At 41.0% G+C, this 18,650-nt stretch overlaps 2 protein-coding genes across 2 annotated transcripts; both read right to left on the reverse strand.

Moving 5' to 3' along the window:
• Positions 1-246: 246 nt before the first annotated feature.
• LOC107779466 (putative CoA ligase CCL6) lies at positions 247-7,507 on the reverse strand. Its single transcript, XM_075218126.1, has 20 exons — positions 7,493-7,507; positions 7,093-7,244; positions 6,115-6,178; positions 5,775-5,864; positions 5,616-5,672; positions 5,403-5,451; positions 5,200-5,276; positions 4,892-4,931; positions 4,718-4,812; positions 4,462-4,626; positions 3,912-4,022; positions 3,713-3,800; positions 3,519-3,585; positions 3,343-3,418; positions 3,151-3,268; positions 2,429-2,674; positions 1,847-1,986; positions 1,323-1,505; positions 1,131-1,250; positions 247-575 (listed from the first exon to the last, which is right to left on the reverse strand). The coding sequence occupies exons 2-20, from the start codon at positions 7,236-7,238 to the stop codon at positions 528-530; spliced, it is 1,980 nt and encodes a 659-aa protein (XP_075074227.1). The 5' UTR covers positions 7,239-7,244; positions 7,493-7,507; the 3' UTR covers positions 247-527.
• A 7,173-nt stretch (positions 7,508-14,680) lies between these two features.
• Positions 14,681-17,551, reverse strand: LOC107762355 (RING-H2 finger protein ATL65). The gene has a single exon (XM_016580708.2). It carries the CDS (start codon positions 16,422-16,424, stop codon positions 15,177-15,179), a length of 1,248 nt encoding a protein of 415 aa, XP_016436194.1. The 5' UTR covers positions 16,425-17,551; the 3' UTR covers positions 14,681-15,176.
• Positions 17,552-18,650: the final 1,099 nt, after the last annotated feature.

Raw genomic sequence — 18,650 nt, forward strand, 5'->3', positions numbered from 1 at the left:
TAGTATATAATTATAAAAAATAATTTTTAACCTATTTATATAATATAATTTTTTATATACTCAATATAATTTTCCGACAAAGAGTGTTCAGTTCAACACCCTTCATTCTATGTGACTACGCTACTGCCCACGGGTAGTATTCATCAAAAGTTATAGCATTCTAAGCTTGGTAAATGTGGATCTGGATCATTTCAGGAATTTCTATTTGTATGGTTGAAGGTGCAAAAGACTCATTAAACTAGAAGCTTTAGTATGAAATACTCTATTCTTTTTATTTTATTGGCAAATGATATAGCAAATTTAGTGCCTCAAATTTGCAGACTCTGAACCTCGAGATTCTAAATTTTATATGCTGGAGATTTCATAGGAGTATCTATACATAAAATAAGGGCAATGATTGCGTAAAGTACATGTGTATGCTCTTTCTAATTTATCAGTAATGTGCACTTGATAATAATGTTGAACTTCCGAAAGAATCAGCTGAAGCTTGCCAATTCATCAGCAAGTCCAAGTTCTATGGCTTTGATCTATGCAGTTTTTGCATTACCTTCTTTGTAAAGTTGATCGACAATGTCCTGCATACACAACATATAAAACTATTAAGTACGCTGACACAAATCTTAGCAGATGAATCTAGACATTCAGAGTGCGAGAGGTGCGTAGATTATCAGGATAAGACTAATTAAGATTTCTCTAAATACTGAAAATTAGCTTTTGCAAGGTTCCTTCTGTTCTGTTCCACACCTCTTTGACTTCAAAACAGTAACATATCGTAGGTTTTATTAGGTAACAAGCAATACAGATAAGGTGACAGTCGTTGTTACAAAAGAACGTGTTGAGACATAATATAATTAAGTAGTTAAAAGTGTCCTCTCTCTAACATTAGACGAGACCATGTTGACTCGTGTGACCAATTAACCATCGAAGCTTTTAGGTGAGAGATTGTACCACAATTCAACAACAACAACAACACACCCAGTATAATCCCATAAGTGAGGTCTGGGGAGAGTAGAGTGTACGCAGACCTTACCCATACCTGGTGAGGTAGAGAGACTGTTTCCGATAGACAAGTGCCACTATGGATCAACATAAGGGATAAATCTTTGGCTTAAACAAACAAAAGTGTATACCTTGTAATGGTTGAGCAGCTGTGGCCTTTTTAGTTTGAACGTTGGAGTAACTAAATCTCTCTCAATGTCAAAAGGATTTGGCTCCAAATGGACTGCACGTAACATTTCAAAACCTCGAAGCTGTGGAGGTATTTTTCTGATCAGAGTAAGAACTGGAAAAAACCATAGACTCAAAAGAAATTTGCTACATACTTGGTGTTTCTTGGCAGTGCTGTTGAGTTCATCCAAAATGTACTTCCTCGCCGTTGAGTTATTGCATAGAGCTGAAAAATCTCCAGTTTCCTGATTACTTGAAGCCCAGTCTTCCAGTGCTTTTCTTTCTGGAACTACCACGGCCACTAAAAAGGACTCGAAACTATTTCCATATATCCAGATCTGTTGACCAGATTATGAGTTAGAAGGAAATTGTGTCACATGGAACATGCAATCATCTTAAAAATGCAGCAACTCATGTTTAAAACACCCGATTAGTATAAAGGAAATAGGGTAAGCAGGGCAGGTAGACCCAACCCAAAGTTCAAACGTTTTGAGTGTTAGCACTTATGGTAATTTTGTAATGTTTAGATTTTCTCTTTAGAGCATGATTATTTTGTACATCCTGCAACTCTTATTACTAGAAAGGATTTTAAGTTATAACACTAGTATATGATCATTGTAATTTAACTTATTGTAGCACGTAAATTGCCATTTTTATTTGGTTACCAATTAATACTTACCGATGTAATAAGTGGGCAACTGGAGTATACCCCTTCAATGCTTTCCACAGCCACATACTCCCCTTGAGACAGCTTGAATATGTTCTTTTTCCGGTCAATGATTTTCATTGCTCCATCTGGCTGCAACTCACCAATGTCACCTGCAATTTTTTCCCATGCTCAGAATTCGTTTGCACAAATCAATTGTTACAGCTCAAGACTAATGATGTAAACTATCATCAGATAATTGTAAATTGCGTTGCAACTTCAGTGATACTTCAATTCTCCATAGTGTCTACTTCTTTTGCTGGTTGAGTCAAAACGAAGCATGCTCATTTCCACCGTATGAACATGACAACACCGTGAAGAGGAGCCTTGGCGTAACTGGTAAAGTTGCAGCCACATGACCAGGATGTTGCGGGTTCGAGCCGTGGAAACAGCCTTTTGCAGAAATGCAGAGTAAGGCTGCGTACAATAGACTCTTGTGGTCCGGCCCTTTTCCGGACCCTGCAATAGTGGGAGCATAGTGCACCGGGCTGTCATTTTTGAACATGACAGCACTGTGAAGAAGTAAGAAGGTTTATTGCTCTTTCTCTTCATTACCTGTATGAAACCATCCATCCACAAGTACTGCTTTTGTAAGATCTTCTCGTTTATGGTACCCCGAAAACAAAGTTTTTCCCCTCAGACAAATTTCTCCGCGTGGCACACTTGCAAGCGCATCATATCCCATTTCTGGCACGGACTCAAGTCTTGCCTCTATTGTAGTCATTGGAACACCAACAGTTCCTATCATGGGCTGTACATTGGCTATGGATGTGAAACATCCTCCACAACTTTCAGTAAGACCTAACATTGAAGAGTAGGTCAAAATAAGCACAAGAAAAGGTTACAACTGACAAAGAAGAGCGGTGAAAATGCTACTACATTTTTCTATGAGAATCAACATTATATAAAATGTAGCAATTCTACTATCTACAATAACATCCTTGCTTTTCAAAAGTTGTTCACTCTTATTTGATTTAAAGTACTTGGGCTTCACATGAGTTTATATACAACAACAACAAACCCAGTGTAATCCCAAGTTTAGTCTGGGGAGGATAGTGAGTACGCAGACTTAAACCCTACCTTGTGAAGGCGGAGAGGTTGTTTCCGATAGACCTTCGGCTTCACATGAGTTTATATGATTTACTATATATCTGTTTAGGTGTTAGGTCCCCAAAATTTGCAAGGAAACACAGAGAAGGGATCTTAGGATTTAAGGTGAATAAAGGAAACTAGACAAATTATGAAAACATAGTAAGTTTACTAGTAGTATTCAATACCATATCCTTGTGCTAAAGAACAGCAGCATGTCACCCTTAGAAATTCTTCGACATGCTTGGGCAAAGGAGCAGCTCCAGAAAGCATGAGACGAACTCGTCCACCAAATGCTAGTTTGATCTGGAACGAGAAGTATGTGCAAATAAGTCAATCGGGTTATGGACTGAGTAAATGCTAGGGATCGGATAGCAAACCTTGTCAAAAACCAGCCTGTCAAAGCGAGGAGCTGCTTCATCTTGTCTTAGTCCTTTCTCCATATTCCTTAACTTGCTGGAAAAAATATATATAATGCTTAATATATAATAGGAATGAAGGCAAACAAATGCAAATAATGTTGATCTAAGCACAGAAACTTTATAAGAGGACGTACTAGTTATATGCATATCGGAAAAGCAGCTTCTTTAACAAACCTCCAGCTTCAATTTTATCCATCACACCTGAATTTCCCACACCCGAAAACAAAAATTAATAGAAAAGAAATAGGGGAAAAAATGAGACTAGCAAAAACTAATTTATGTAAAAAAATTAAGCTGAATTTTGTTCACTGAACAGTAGATTAGAGACCTGTGTATATCCTGTCAAAAACTCTTGGAACTCCACAAAATATAGTGGGCTTCAATACCAGAAGATCCTCAATCAAGTATCTAATGTCCTGTTATTCAGATGCAAACATCTATTTGATTCAATCGGGCTTGAACAAACAGCAATATAGGCAAAGAAAAGCTATAAGTAATTCACGGTACAAAGAATATATGTATCTTACGCCTTGCCAAAATCCTATTGAAGCACCCCTGTATATGCAATATGTCTCAACTATTTGATCAAATATATGAGCCAGTGGAAGGAACGAAAAGTACACGTCCTCTCCTGTTCCCTGAAATTGACACAAATACATAAGAGTGAGATCACACTTGGCTATTATTGCACCAATGAGAATAAGATAGAAAATATGTAAACCTGCAGGAGATTCGCTATAGTCAAACAGGATTTGCTGGTAACTTAATGATTGCTATGCTCAATTTAAAACTTTGGGCATATTCGCGCAATATAGAGAATGAAATCTTACTTAGGAGATTAAACGTGAGCACTTAAATCACAATTCCTGTCAAGTTTTGCAGATGATATGATGTCTTAAGTTCAAGCTAGATCAAAATGATTGCTTGTGATGGAGCAAGAAAAGACACTAACCAAACACAAATATTGATGATATTGGTTAAATTGAAAATCGTACGTCTAGATTTCCAAAGAGTTAAAGGCTACAAGTCTTCACAAGTTAGATATCTAAACTTTCAGGAGCAATAACTCAAAATTACCTCTTCGTCTGTTACAGCGAGAAGTTGATCCATCGACAGAACTTCTCCCATGAAAGCCCCATTAGTCAAAATGACACCTTTTGGTTCTCCAGTAGTTCCACTTGTGTACATAATTGTACATATATCAGTCTTCCGTTTCTGAGGAAGTTCATGATTCAAACTTCCCTGGATAGAGTGATATAAAGCTTAGGCGATGGCACAAACAACTAAGAAAGATCACTGAATATGATATTTTGCATTGATATATTGACTTTACCATTTGAACAAACTCATCCCAAGAGAAGCAAGCTACTCCTTGATCCTCTGCTTCACTTTTCTGCGTGCTGGAAATGTTTCCAAAGCTGACGATAGCTTAAGAAAAGATATACAAGTTACTATTATTGAACTTTCAAATACCAGCTTAGTTGACAAAGTTAATAATTTCACCTACTTTTTAGGTAAGAACTGCACTTTGACAAGCATGATAAGATCTGCAAAAGAAGTTAATGATCAAGTAACTTAAAGAATGTTACCGATAGCTAATCGTCTCTAGAATTTGGACGATATATCAATCAGAAGTATTAATGCATTAGATAAATCATTGAAAGAACATAATCAGCAGTTCAATGAAAATCCACATAGCACTTTCGGAACCATCACTTTAGTCCTATTGTCTCATTTTCAATGTGCAATATAATTTGCAGTTCACGAATAAGAAAAGCAAAAGTATGACATTGAGGAAAAGGAAGGAGATTATACAGCCGGTATCTTGCTCTCTTGAGCAAAAGCTATTGAAACTTCAGCGTGGTTTATGATAAATTCCACTGCATTTGCACCTGCAATTCAGGCAAGTTCAAAGAACAAATCTACAATTATGCTCTTGTGGAGAACAGCTTGAGAACTTCTCTTTATTGATTTGCAAAAAGGTAGGAACGACAGAGAGATTGAGAGTAAGAAGATACCAAGGGAATCATAGAGTGGTACATATGAAATTCCTTGGCTGTTACAAGCCTGTGATCAAATTGAACAGACAAAATTATTGTTCCAAAGTAACAGTGAACTGAAGGTAAAACAAGTTTTCGCTATATTTTTTCTTAAGAAGGACGCAACTCACAAGTTGGATATATGTCTTTGGTTTGTGAAAAAATCGATAATTTAGAACATCAAGTGTATACCTCCATTGCCATTATCCACTCAGGAGAGTTCACACCATAGATGCCACATTTGTCTCCCTAAGTAAACAGAAAATACTTTTAGATGCAACTTAGTCTAAATGTTTGAGTTATGCTCAAATCTCAGAGTACATTTAATGATTTCGATGGACTAGCACTCACTGGATTGACACCACGGCTTCGGATGGCTGAACCAATCTTGATTGTGGTTTCGTAAACCTCCTCATATGTCAACCAATTGTAGGCACCTGCCTGTAAACAAAGCTCAAAATTCATTCTCTTTCCCCATTTATATCAATTCTTTTCCACTAGTCTATTTGTTCCAAATGGACTGCTAGATTGAAACCAACACTATCTCCTTTTCTTCATTGTTCATTCTTTATTTGGTTATTTCTTAAAGCCCCCAACATTTTGCATTATATGTTGAATTGATCGGTTATTAAGGATCAACAACACTTATGCTTAGACTCATTTAAATGATTGAACTCTGAAGAAACTGCACCTTTTTGTCAACAACCTGACGGCGGCCCAGCATTTGGTTTTTGGGATTCTTCTTAACTGATTCACTGCGAAGCATAAAAAATGGATGTTTTACAATGTGCACATGACGATGATCAAAAAGGGAAGAAGACCTAAAAGAACAAGCATGAAATGATACATCTTCGCTTAAAAATCAATTCCAATAAACTCTTGAATTTCTTAATCCTGAGGTACATTGTGAGAAAAAGAGCTACATTGAAAGATCCGCAATAATGAATCAGCTAAGCTTCAATCCCAGAGTTTGCTATATGAACCATTTTAATCAGTTCAGATAACTCATCACAATCATATCCTCCTCTTTCATGAAAGGCAATCCGGTCCACTAAGTTCCCGCTATGCTGGATCGGGAAAAGAGTCAGACCACATTCAGAGGCGGATGCAACATATTTATACACCAGGTTCATCTGAACCCAGTATTTGTAAGTAAATTTGCAAAATTTGCAAATAGTTAGTAGGCAAAATTTACTTATAACGAAGTATATACTTATAAGTAAAAATTTGCAAAAATAGTTAGTAGGTATAAACCCATGATTTTAAAAATATAATAGGTTCAAAAACTAAGAACCTTAAATGTGGAATATATAGAGTTTTAATCTTGTATCCTCTTATGGCCGCATAAGGTATATTATATACAGTATTTCCTTTCATTTTTATCAGACGCTATTTTTACGACTTGAAACCGTGACAACTATATTTGCATGTATAAAAGGGCAGCTCAGCTCCCACTGTCGCGGGGTCTGGGAAGGGCCGGACTACAAGAATCTATTGTATGCTGCAGCCTTATCCTGCATTTCTGCAAGAGGCTGTTTCCACGGCTTGAACTCATGACCTACTGGTCATATGGCAGCAACTTTTACCAGTTACGACCAAGAAAAAGTTGGAGAAAAATAGACTATATTATGGAGAAAAAAGAAACTAGATATTCAAGTGAGTAATTTACCTGAAGAAATCCCAAGGTGACTCAAAACCAACAGGCATGTCCATGAGACCATCTTTAGCATAAATGCACCTATAAACTGGCCCTGCAGATGGCTTTCCATCAAAAGCCGGTCGACTTTCTTCAACTTTCGCCGTATAACTTTCCATTCTTCCCTAAAATGAAAAGAATCCACAACTTATTTTAAGAGTTTTCTTATCAATCCAAGTAATGTGATGTTATACTATGAATTTATACATAAATGGATCAAATTTAGCTCAAACTTAGTTCACAAAAGTCAAGAGAAAAAGGAGAGAGTTGAGGAAAAGGTGGTTAGTTGAGCAGAGGTAAATGCAGCAAAATTCATGACATGCCAGCTAACTGATTATGGAGGCCTTAATTGGTTTCAGTAACTGGCACCTACTTTTGCTGGTGTTTATTATTCTCCTACATCATTGATCATACACAAACAAAACAAAGAGTAAATTGGGTAGTTGAAGTTTGACATTTTTCATCAATTTGCTCCTTGAACCTTTATATGTATTCACCTTGCGAGAGTGTGATTTAACAGTTAATGATAAAATTTTATATAAGTTTTTAATTCTAGGTGATTTCTTTTTCATTTGCTTAAACCTTAATTGAGATGATTATTGACGAAGTGCACACAAACTAAAGAAATAGGGTCAGTTTAGCATGTGACCTGCAGATGAGAAAGGTCATGTTATTAAATGTGCTACAAAGGAAGTAGTTGGAAATTGATGACTACTTATTGACGTTGGATTTTCAGGGTCAAGCTAGCTTTAGTGAGTTCAGCTATAATCTGTATTATCATTACTTCCTAGGTTCACAATAAATGATTTTTTTGTGGTACAAAATATTTAATTTTTTAAATTTCGAGAATGAATTAATTTTTTTTTCTTACATTACCTTTGGAGTAAATAGTATTGGAGTATGTGTTATGAGTATTTATGAGAAGAGATAGTAAATGTTAATATGGTCAATTTTATTGTTAATTAATGTTAAAAAATAAATTTATTAATCTATATGAAAACATAAAAAAAATAATCACCAATAGTGGACCGCAAGGAGTAACATATTAAACCAACTATATCCAACAAAAATTATTTTTCTACACCCTTAAGTCTTCTTACCGACCAATTAGTCCATATGCTAACATATAAAACAAACTTACTGTCATGGGCTGCATTCCAGACATGCCCCATGACCCCTTGGCCGCGCACCATGGCGGCCTAGCAAGCCTCACAATGCCTAGCGTCATGGTCGGCCCCGTGGTCTTGGCTGCGCCAAGTGACAAGCGCGCATGTGCCTCTGTCGCCCCACCGATGCCTCTCGCCAGCGCCCAAGGGCTGGCCAACGACAACAGCGCCGCGCGCCCTGACAATGCCGCGCGCGCAGATCCTGATGCCTCGCCAGCGCCCAGCTGCAGGCCCATTCCAGCAGCGCCTCGCGCACAGACCCTGATGCCAAGCACCAGTGCCCAGCCTCAGGCCAGCACATCAAGTGTCGCGCGCGCCCACAGCAACGCGCGCGTAGACCCGCAAGACAAAGATGCTGCCATCGGACTTAGTTTTTCCTTGTAATAATCTAAGTCCTTTTCATTGTAATCATAGACTAGTTTTCATCATTTTCATTTCAGTGTGCTTCTACAGCTTTATTAGGACTAGTCTTGTAATGTTTGTTTATTTTTTTTAAGCATTATTAAGGGGGACCAAACAATCAAACATTTCAATCAGCATTTTCTGGTGTCTCTCCCCCTCGACACCACATCATTGTAATCATCAATAAAATCATCATCAGCATTCAAAACCCAATTCTCTCTCAGCTTCCGCAATTGCTCACGACATTGGTTTTCCCGCATGGCACTGACAATCTAGTCTAGCGTGCGGCGAGAACCTCATTGGCGGACAGCAACCACACTGACATCGGTTGCTTAGCCTTACGTTGCCCTTCCAAAGATCATCAGGAAGGCGTTGCGTAACAGTTGGTATCAGAGCCTAGGCTCGACATCGGACGAGGGAACATTTGCCATCATCACCATTTCTGACCATGGTGAATCATGGGGAGCGTCTAGCATCCCTAGAAGAGACGGTTGACCGATTACGACCCATCGTAGAAACGGTGCCTGATCAAAGCAACAACCTAGTGCAAAGGTTGGACGACCTGGACCGCCGAATGCGGCAGGCCGAAAATGACATTGCAAACATCAGTCGTGACTCCGACGAGGACCGACAAACGGCAGCCATTGAAACTGCCAATATTCATGGCAAATTTGAGGACCTCCAACAGGAGCGTGCCGACGATTTAGCCCATCAGCAACATGAGGCAGACAGACTAACTGCCATGCAGCAAACCATAAACGACTTGACAGACAAGCTCAACGTTGTCAATGCTGCCTTACAGAGCCTACTTCGAGAAGGCGACCATCACATCAGGGGTGCAGCAAAACTCGCCCCCATTCCACAAAAGCTTAAGATACCGGAGCCAAAGCCATACGACGGATCCCGGGATGCTAAAGAAGTGGAAAACTTCATCTTCGACGTCGAACAATACTTCGATGCCGTGGGCCATTTGGAGGAATCCAAAAAGGTAGCGACTGCTGCCATGTATCTTCAGGGCGATGCCAAACTTTGGTGGCGGGTCAAACACGAAGCCATCAAGGTCGGTGAGGATACTCTTCAGACATGGGACGAATTGAAGGTAGCCATACGCCTGCAGTTCTTTCCCGAAAATGTGGAATACAACGCAAGGAGAAAGCTACGGGACCTCCGCCACACCAGATCAGTGAGGGAGTACGTGCGCGAATTCTCCGCACTCATGCTAAACATACGCGATATGGGGGACAAAGACAAACTCTTCGCATTCATAGAAGGTTTGAAACCTCATGCCCGTATGGAACTACAGCGACAACGGGTAGACACCCTGCCCAAGGCCATTCAAGCTGCAGAATGCCTTGGCGACTATCATTTGGGAACTCAGAATGACAGGCCCCAGCCGTCTGTCCGAGGGGGATTCAACGGGCACCATCCCAGCAATGGTGGCCCAAGCAAAAGTGGGGGAGATCGGAGTGCATCCAAAACTAAGACTCCTCCCTCCAACAGCAACAGTGCTGCATCCATCAACAACAATCAGGGGAGAAAGCCTCCCTCAGAATGCCATCATTGCGGCGGGGCACATTGGAACAATGAATGCCCAAACATCAAGGTCAATGCTCATCAGACTGTCGAGGATGAGACAGATGCATCAAACACATCTGAAGACAACCAGGTAGGCGCCTTCAATGCAATTGTTGGCTCTATCCCTCATGCCTTAGCGGGGACCAGTGCATGTCCTCCTAAGAAAACATCAGTCCCGATCACCAAGAAAGGGAAAGAAAAGATGGACGAAGGACCTCCTAAGCAAGCGAGGACCCTAATGTTCGTCGAATTGAAAGTGAACGGCAAGCCCCTTCACGCATTGATAGACACGGGTGCCACCCATAACTACTTGTCATCAACGCAAGTAGAGCGCCTAGGTCTTGTTGTACAAAAGAGCAAAGGCCGCGTCAAGGCTATCAACTCACCACCTCAGACATTGGGTGGAACAGCTACAAATGTCCCAGTGAAACTTGGCCCATACAAAGGAAGCATCGACCTGCGCATCGCAATCATAGATGACTTCGACATCATAGTGGGTTTAGAGTTCATGAGGCAAACCAACACCATTCCGGTACCATTTGCCAACATGCTCCTGATGATGGGAGAAAACGGGGCCAAGCCCTGCACCATACCATGCTTTCCCATAAAGATGGCCGCTGAAAACATCTCGGCCATGCAGTTGGAGAAGGTAGTCAACAGACATGAACCTCAGGTTCAGGCTACCCTTCGCAGCAACAATCAACCATCATGTCATCGGCCTCAAAAGACTGGTGACGCTCATCATCATGTGAAGACTTGTCAGCCATGCCACAAGGACAAGTCGGATCACTCATCACAGCCGGGACCCTCGCAGCCATCACATGTCCCTCAGAGACCATGGGAAAGTGTTTCCCTCAGATTCATCACGGGATTGCCCCAAGTCGGCAATCTTGCATCCATCATGGTTGTCATAGATCAGTTCTCAGACTATGCAACTTTCATAGCAGCCCCGCAAAACATCTCAGCAGAAGATACAGCTCGACTCTTCTTCTCGCACATTGTCAAACATTGGGGCCTGCCCAAAAATATTGTTAGTAGGCGCGACTCACACTTCACTAGCAACTTTTGGATCCATCTCTTCAGGTGCTTTGGGTCAACATTGAGTCACAACACAGACATCCATCCACCATTGGATGGACAGACAGACCGGTTCGATGACATGCTGGAGGAATATCTCCGCAACTTCGCAACCGGATCACAGAATCATTGGGTGAAGCTCCTGGATGCTGCTCAACTGTGTTTCAATTCTCAAAAGAGCCATCATACAAACAAGAGCCCTTTTGAAATTGTTACCGGACAGCAACCGCTTCTCCCGCAGACGGTGAATGCATCAACCATGCCGAAATCTCCTCGAGCTGCCAACTTCTCGAGCGAATGGGAGCGCAACATGGAGATAGTGCGGAGCTATCTCATCACGGCCCAAGAGCGGGCAAAAAGGTTCACCGAACAGAAGCTTTGCTTTGCCCAACATCAACCAGGGGACAAAGTAATGCTATGCATCCCAAAGCGGTACTTGTTTGCAGAAAGGACCCATGACCCTCGGCTGCAACAAAAATACATAGGGCCCCTGCCCATTGAAAAACGCATTGGGAAGTCCACATACCAGGTCAAAACTCCATCCTGGTGGAAGATCCATCCAGTCTTCCATGTCAGCCGCATGAAATCATTGCTTCGCTACAATAGCAAGCTCAAAGAACAGAGGGGCGCAGACCTCCCATCCAACAACCATCAGAATCATCATCATCATCATCATAAGGCTCCGAGGACGGCGCCAACTCAGGTGGGGGAGAATGTCATGGGCTGCTTTCCAGACATGCCCCATGACCCCTTGGCCGCGCCCTATGGCGGCCTAGCAAGCCTCACAATGCCTAGCGCCATGGTCGGCCCCGTGGTCTTGGCTGCGCCAAGTGACAAGCGCGCATGTGCCTCTGTCGCCCCACCGATGCCTCTCGCCAGCGCCCAAGGGCTGGCCAATGACAACAGCGCCGCGCGCCCTGACAATGCCGCGCGCGCAGATCCTGATGCCTCGCCAGCGCCCAGCTGCAGGCCCATTCCAGCAGCGCCTCGCGCACAGACCCTGATGCCAAGCACCAGTGCCCAGCCTCAGGCCAGCACATCAAGTGTCGCGCGCGCCCACAGCAACGCGCGCGCAGACCCGCAAGACAAAGATGCTGCCATCGGACTTAGTTTTTCCTTGTAATAATCTAAGTCCTTTTCATTGTAATCATAGACTAGTTTTCATCATTTTCATTTCAGTGTGCTTCTACAGCTTTATTAGGACTAGTCTTGTAATGTTGGTTTATTTTTTTTAAGCATTATTAAGGGGGACCAAACAATCAAACATTTCAATCAGCATTTTCTGGTGTCTCTCCCCCTCGACACCACATCATTGTAATCATCATTTTCAGTCATCAATAAAATCATCATCAGCATTCAAAACCCAATTCTCTCTCAGCTTCCGCAATTGCTCACGACATTGGTTTTCCCGCATGGCACTGACAATCTAGTCTAGCGTGCGGCGAGGACCTCATTGGCGGACAACAACCGCACTGACATCGGTTGCTTAACTTTACGTTGCCCTTCCAAAGATCATCAGGAAGGCGTTGCGTAACATTACATATGTTATCCAAATTGGTCCAGGCATGTACAACCGCCCATCAAATTTTAGACGAATTAAAAGATTACATTTTATGAGCTAAATTTGACATTATTAAAAATGAATACTAATAACTAATTTTGTCATGGAGTTAGAGTTAGGGATGGATGGGTGAAAGCAAGGTTGACGTTTGGACATGTTATTTGTCTGATATTCCTGCACAAATAGTGACGAAAATGACAAATATAATCAAAAGAAACCTATACGGACAAATCTTACCGTTCCATATGTCCCAGGTAGTACCTCAATCTCTGAATTATCGTAAAATATTTTGTCTAACTTATATAATACTACGTAGCAATGTATCGTAACCTATTTAATACTAGTACTTTTTACTATCTCCAATTATAATTTGTAGTTTGGTACTGTCAGACTGTCAATATATGGATTCGTAGAACCCATTTAGAACCGAATGGATGCTCGAAAAGTTAAAACCAGTATGTATGTTTTAAAAATTGAATTCTCACCTTAGTACCCCTAACCAAATAATACAGTTAAACTCAATATAGCGAGTAAGATCACATATTGGCCATCTCTGCACTATAAGAAGACCAAATCTGATTTTGCTATGAGGCATATCATGGTCATGCTCTGCCAGGGGCGGACCCAAGTGGTGAGAAGTGGGTTCAACTGAACTCGCTTCGTTAAAAAATAATACTGTGTATATGTATAAATTATGGTTAAAGCAAGGTAAATTTTGTATAGAAATTATTTTTGAATTCGCTTATGTTAGTTATGGACTTCTCCGACTGAACCCATTTGCACAAAATCCTGGGTCCGCCACTGTGCTCTGCCCTATCGGATAGGAGTAAGGTCTGCGTACACATTATCTTTCTCACACCCCACTTTGTGGAATTTTACTGGATAATTGTTATTGTTGTTGTTGCATATCATAGTCATGGATGACTTATTGAAATAGAGTAGCAAAAATAAAAAGTAGAAACTAGATAGGCTAGGTTGTGCTACGCATATCTGTCGGTCATTCAGCTACTAGTTCTTCATCTTCAATGTATGTCTAGCATTAATTTTTCATATTTTCACTTGAAATTGGGACTTGACAAAAAGAAAACGGAAAATATTACTACTACCTACACACACAATCATATGAACAATAATCCAACGATCGCATTAGTAGAAGATGTAGACTTCAAAAATAATGCAATTTTTAGTTCTAACCATTATTTATAAATAGTTGAAAGATACATATAGTGATATAGATACAATAAATGTTTGCTCACTATCATAATTATTTAAAGAATGTAATTATACTTTATATCCATTGAGTAAAACAAATCGGATTGGTTTGTGTCAATGAACTTGTGGACTTACAGAAACCGGCTTGTCTTAATGATAACCACGTACGTTAAATGAACCATTATTGGTTTTGATTTGATATACGAACAGTTCAACTTTAAGATTGATAGGCTTAGGAATAATAAACGCTATAGTGTCAACAGTATCTGTTTATACAAATTCTAATAAATTTCTTGCGCATTCAACACAAGGTCCCATGTAAACAAAAACACACACAAACAAGTAAAAGAATCTCTTAGTAAATTCAACCACTATCAATAATATACAATTGCTCAGCAATTTGGTACGAGAGATAAGAAATAATTAAGCTCAAAAATTAAATTTAAGATGAATTTATACCGGAATAATTAGTTATTCCGGAATGAATAATCTATTTCCAACAAAACGACCCCTAAGGATACTAATTATTTTCTTATATATAAACACGATAAATTAATATATAGGAGTATTATAATTATAATTGGTAGTGCTTTAAATGTTTGAATTCGACAGAGAATCAACATGCATTTAAACCATAATAAAAGACGTAGACAAGTGGGAGGAGCTCATACAGTCACAAACTCAATCATCCATACCCTCCAAAAAGTTTAACCCTTTTTTTGGATAAGCTCCTAGCCCTTGTCTATCACCATCTCTCTGTAACTCTTAAAAAATAGTGTAATTTTCCCATTAAATGCAGACATAACTTTTTCTTCTCAGCATTTCAACACAGTTACTCGCCCCCTCTCTCTCTCTGTATTAAATGACCTCCACAGGCCCAATAAACATAGTAGCAGGCACCGCATTAATTTCCCTCCTTCTTCCCAATGTAAATTAATGTCGCCTGACCCCATTCCCCCACCCCCCACGACCTCGATCACCGTCCCCCCATAACTACGATCGATCGGACGGTTGTCGTTTTCCCGAAGTTCATTAATTCCTCTCCATGTGATCTGATTTCATCTTCACCGTCTGTTATACCTGTCCGGTGACAGTAAGGCTTCTGGATCACCGCTCCTTAGCCGGCTCGACGAGAATACTCCTCCTCCCGCCGCCGATGTTCTCATGAACATCGGACTCGCGAATGACTTGCTTCGTCTCGACGAACCTCCGCCTCCGCCGGTACTATATCTCGCGCTTGACTCCGATAACGGGAAGAATCCGCCTCTGGTCCGGCGGAAGAACGGCGATTTCATTCCTCTGTAATATCGGAACGAGAATACTCGTGGCTTTGTTAACGAGCTGAACGGTGAAGGTCTTTTGCTCCAGAAGCTTCCTGATCCTATTGCTCTGCGGTACCGCCATGGCGAAGCTGTTGTTGCTTCAAGTACTAGTCTCTCGGATCCTAAATTCCTCTCAAATCCGAAGGAATAGGATCGTTTTAGCAATATATCACGTCCGTTGAATCTAATATCCTCTGATTGGATCATGTTTCTCCGTGGCGACGGCTCCTGTGTGATCTCTGACACTGTCGTTGTATCCGATTCTGGCTGAAATTCAGCTAAAGGCTCTAGAATTGTGTTCTCCACCAGTATGTCATCGAAGCTGGGGCGTATCCTTGCAGCCATTAAAGGAGTGAACGGTGACTCTGGACGGAATATTCCGGCACGACACAACGGGCAATTCGCGTGTGATTTGAGCCATATATCAATACAGTCCACGTGAAACGCGTGTGAACATACTGGAAGCGTGCGCACGTAGTCATTCTCTTCGAATTCCAGCAAGCACACTGCACAATCGTGAACGCTGCTCTTTCGAGTGTGGACTGAAAGAGGAATTGTTTTGATAACTGAATCGTCCAGTCCATAAGGAGAGAGCACGTGGAAAGCATCAGTAGGATCAAAAGGATAAGGAGGCGACTCGATATCGCCGGCAGATGACGGAACATAACGTCGGCGACGGCGACGCCATAGTCTATAACGGCCGTGTAGACGGAGCAGATGACGCGACAGGAGCCGCGAGTAGGTAATGATGACGAAAGCAGTAGCGATAATAACGACCATCGCAATCAAAGGTGGGCTGAAATCAACCGGTAATTTAGACGGCGGTGGAGTAGTTGATAAGTCTGACGTTGACGCTGACGTTGATGAAGTTGGCAATGTCGACGAATGATGAAGCGGCCGCGTTGAAGGCGATGGAGCTTTCTGAGTATCGTTATGGTGAAGCGCCGGTGACAGTGACGGTGACGGAGAAGGAGCTTTATGATGGAGCATGATGAGCTGCAGGGCAATTAACTGAAGTGGAATTGGTGCTTTTATTTTCTGTGCTCCTTTATTGAGGGGGGTTGGTTAATGGGGGGAATATGTGTGTAATATGCAAAGTAAATGTTAGTGCGTGTTTTGTGTTGTGGGTTTTGAGCGAGAGTGAGTGATTTGTGGTGTTTTCACGTCACTGTTGCAAACTTACAATTTGTTGACGAAGTTAGTGTAGGAAGGACACGTCACCATTACTGAATTTAATGCGCGGGGCTTGTCCCACTGGAGTGTGCTTGACTTTCTCGTTTCTATTGCTGATGTGGTGACATCTATTGACGGTAAATGAACTGAATGTATTGGATGGACGAGAAAATAAGAGTTTTTGAAGTGAGCAGCAGCATCACAATCACAGAGAAGACTCAAGTATAATCTTTCTCGGTCGTGATAAAGATTCCAAAGAATTAGTTCAACTAAGTTTGTTTGGTAGAAACATCTTAGTCAAAATTGTTTAGTCAATTAACTTTATTTTAGTAATATAAAAATTGGGAAAACAATATTAGCAATGGAGATATGCGATTTATAATGTGACGTGAAAATGGAGAAAAGTTGGAGTAAAACAACATTGTAAATATATGCATGGAAGTTTGGGAGTTGAGACAAAGTCAAAGCTAAATTGGCTTGAGAGCATGTGACTAAATCCCAATTTTTAGGATGGAACTCCTAAAAAGCTATGCTTCTTTAGTCTTGAAAAACACAGTCCATTAGACTAATATTTGATTCATAGAAACTGGATACTGGAGTTTACCTAGGATCCGGCAATTTATACAAGATGGAAAAGGAAAACCAATGCAAGCAAACAAACGATCCTCACAAACTGGTTTAATAAGTAAAATGCCATCTCTCCCTTTCATGGCCATCTCCTATGATGTTAAGTAATTATGTATTGCCAAACTCTTGATTAGTAAGTTTAATATTGTTATCCAATAAGAGTTTCTACTGGAAATATTAATCCTCCGTCTTGTATAAAAAAAGAAAAAGGCTTGTACTTGCAAGTTGCAATGTGTCCCATTACGATTTGAATCTTGATATTCAAGCCCCTTCGATAGGGATGGTCTTCAAGTTGAAAAATGCAAAAGAAATTATTTTTTTCCTGAAAATTATTATAGTGTTAATAGAGCAACTACCATACGTTTACCTCTTAAAGAGTTTATAAATACCAAAGGCACAGTTTATTAAATTTCAAAGTCACCCCTTTCTCTTGAGCATCTCTCTTGTTACTCATGTTATTATTAATATCTAACTTCCATCAGCATAAAGTTCATAATATTCTATTAGTTAGAAGTTTTTTTTAATAAGACATCACTGTATGGGTCAAAATCTAACCACATGGGTTATCGTTTAAAGAAATGGTAAGGGGTCGACTAAGCCATAGTCGTACCCACGAGGCGTAATAGTTGCGAGTATCTCGGCCACTGCCGAGATCGAGCCGTCAGAAAGCTTACACGGTAGAACATATATCGTAATACTTGGACGAGTAAGAAAGAGTATAGTCACGAGAGGGTACGCTGGTTAAAGACCGTTGGATAAAGGGGAAGATTGGTAATATATATAGGAGAGGAAAAGCTCAAGAAGTGGGAGGAGTGTCTCTTAGTCTGTTTCTCTCCGGCCAGTTAGGGATGTACTCTGGGATTGAGTCTGAAGATATCTCCCGGGAGGGCTCGTACTTACTCCCAGAATGTCAATGGCACTATCAGCAGCTTTCATCATCTTCCTCATGTTTTTAATATTTTGTCGGGCTTGAACAGTCAATCTTACCATTTTCTGTTTCCCTCCCCGGGAGGATTCTCCTCTTCCTGGTTGTTTAGAGCTCTTGCCCCTTTGTTTCACCATTGTCTGCAAACAAGTTCAGGTATGCTCTGTTAGTATTAGTAGATTCAATTAAGTTCACAGTTGTAGAAGAATAAAGGTTGCAGACAGTTGCAAAAATCACACAGTGCGGACCGCACAAAATGGTATGCGGCCGCACAGAGGCTAATGCGGTCCGCACAAAATGTCAATGCGGTCCGCACAGAGGTGGGGTTCAGACTACCCACTCTCTGAACAATTACTCTGCAGACCGCACAAAAGGCAATGTGGTCCGCATTAAGGCACCGGAGACCGCACAAAATGCAATGCGGCCGCGGTCCTCGAAGAACAGGCTTCAGGACTTTCAGCAATGCGGTCCGCACAAAATGTTATTGCGGA

The sequence above is a fragment of the Nicotiana tabacum genome, chromosome 7 (assembly GCF_000715075.1).
Source record: "Nicotiana tabacum cultivar K326 chromosome 7, ASM71507v2, whole genome shotgun sequence".
In the NCBI taxonomy this organism is placed as follows: Eukaryota; Viridiplantae; Streptophyta; class Magnoliopsida; order Solanales; family Solanaceae; genus Nicotiana; species Nicotiana tabacum.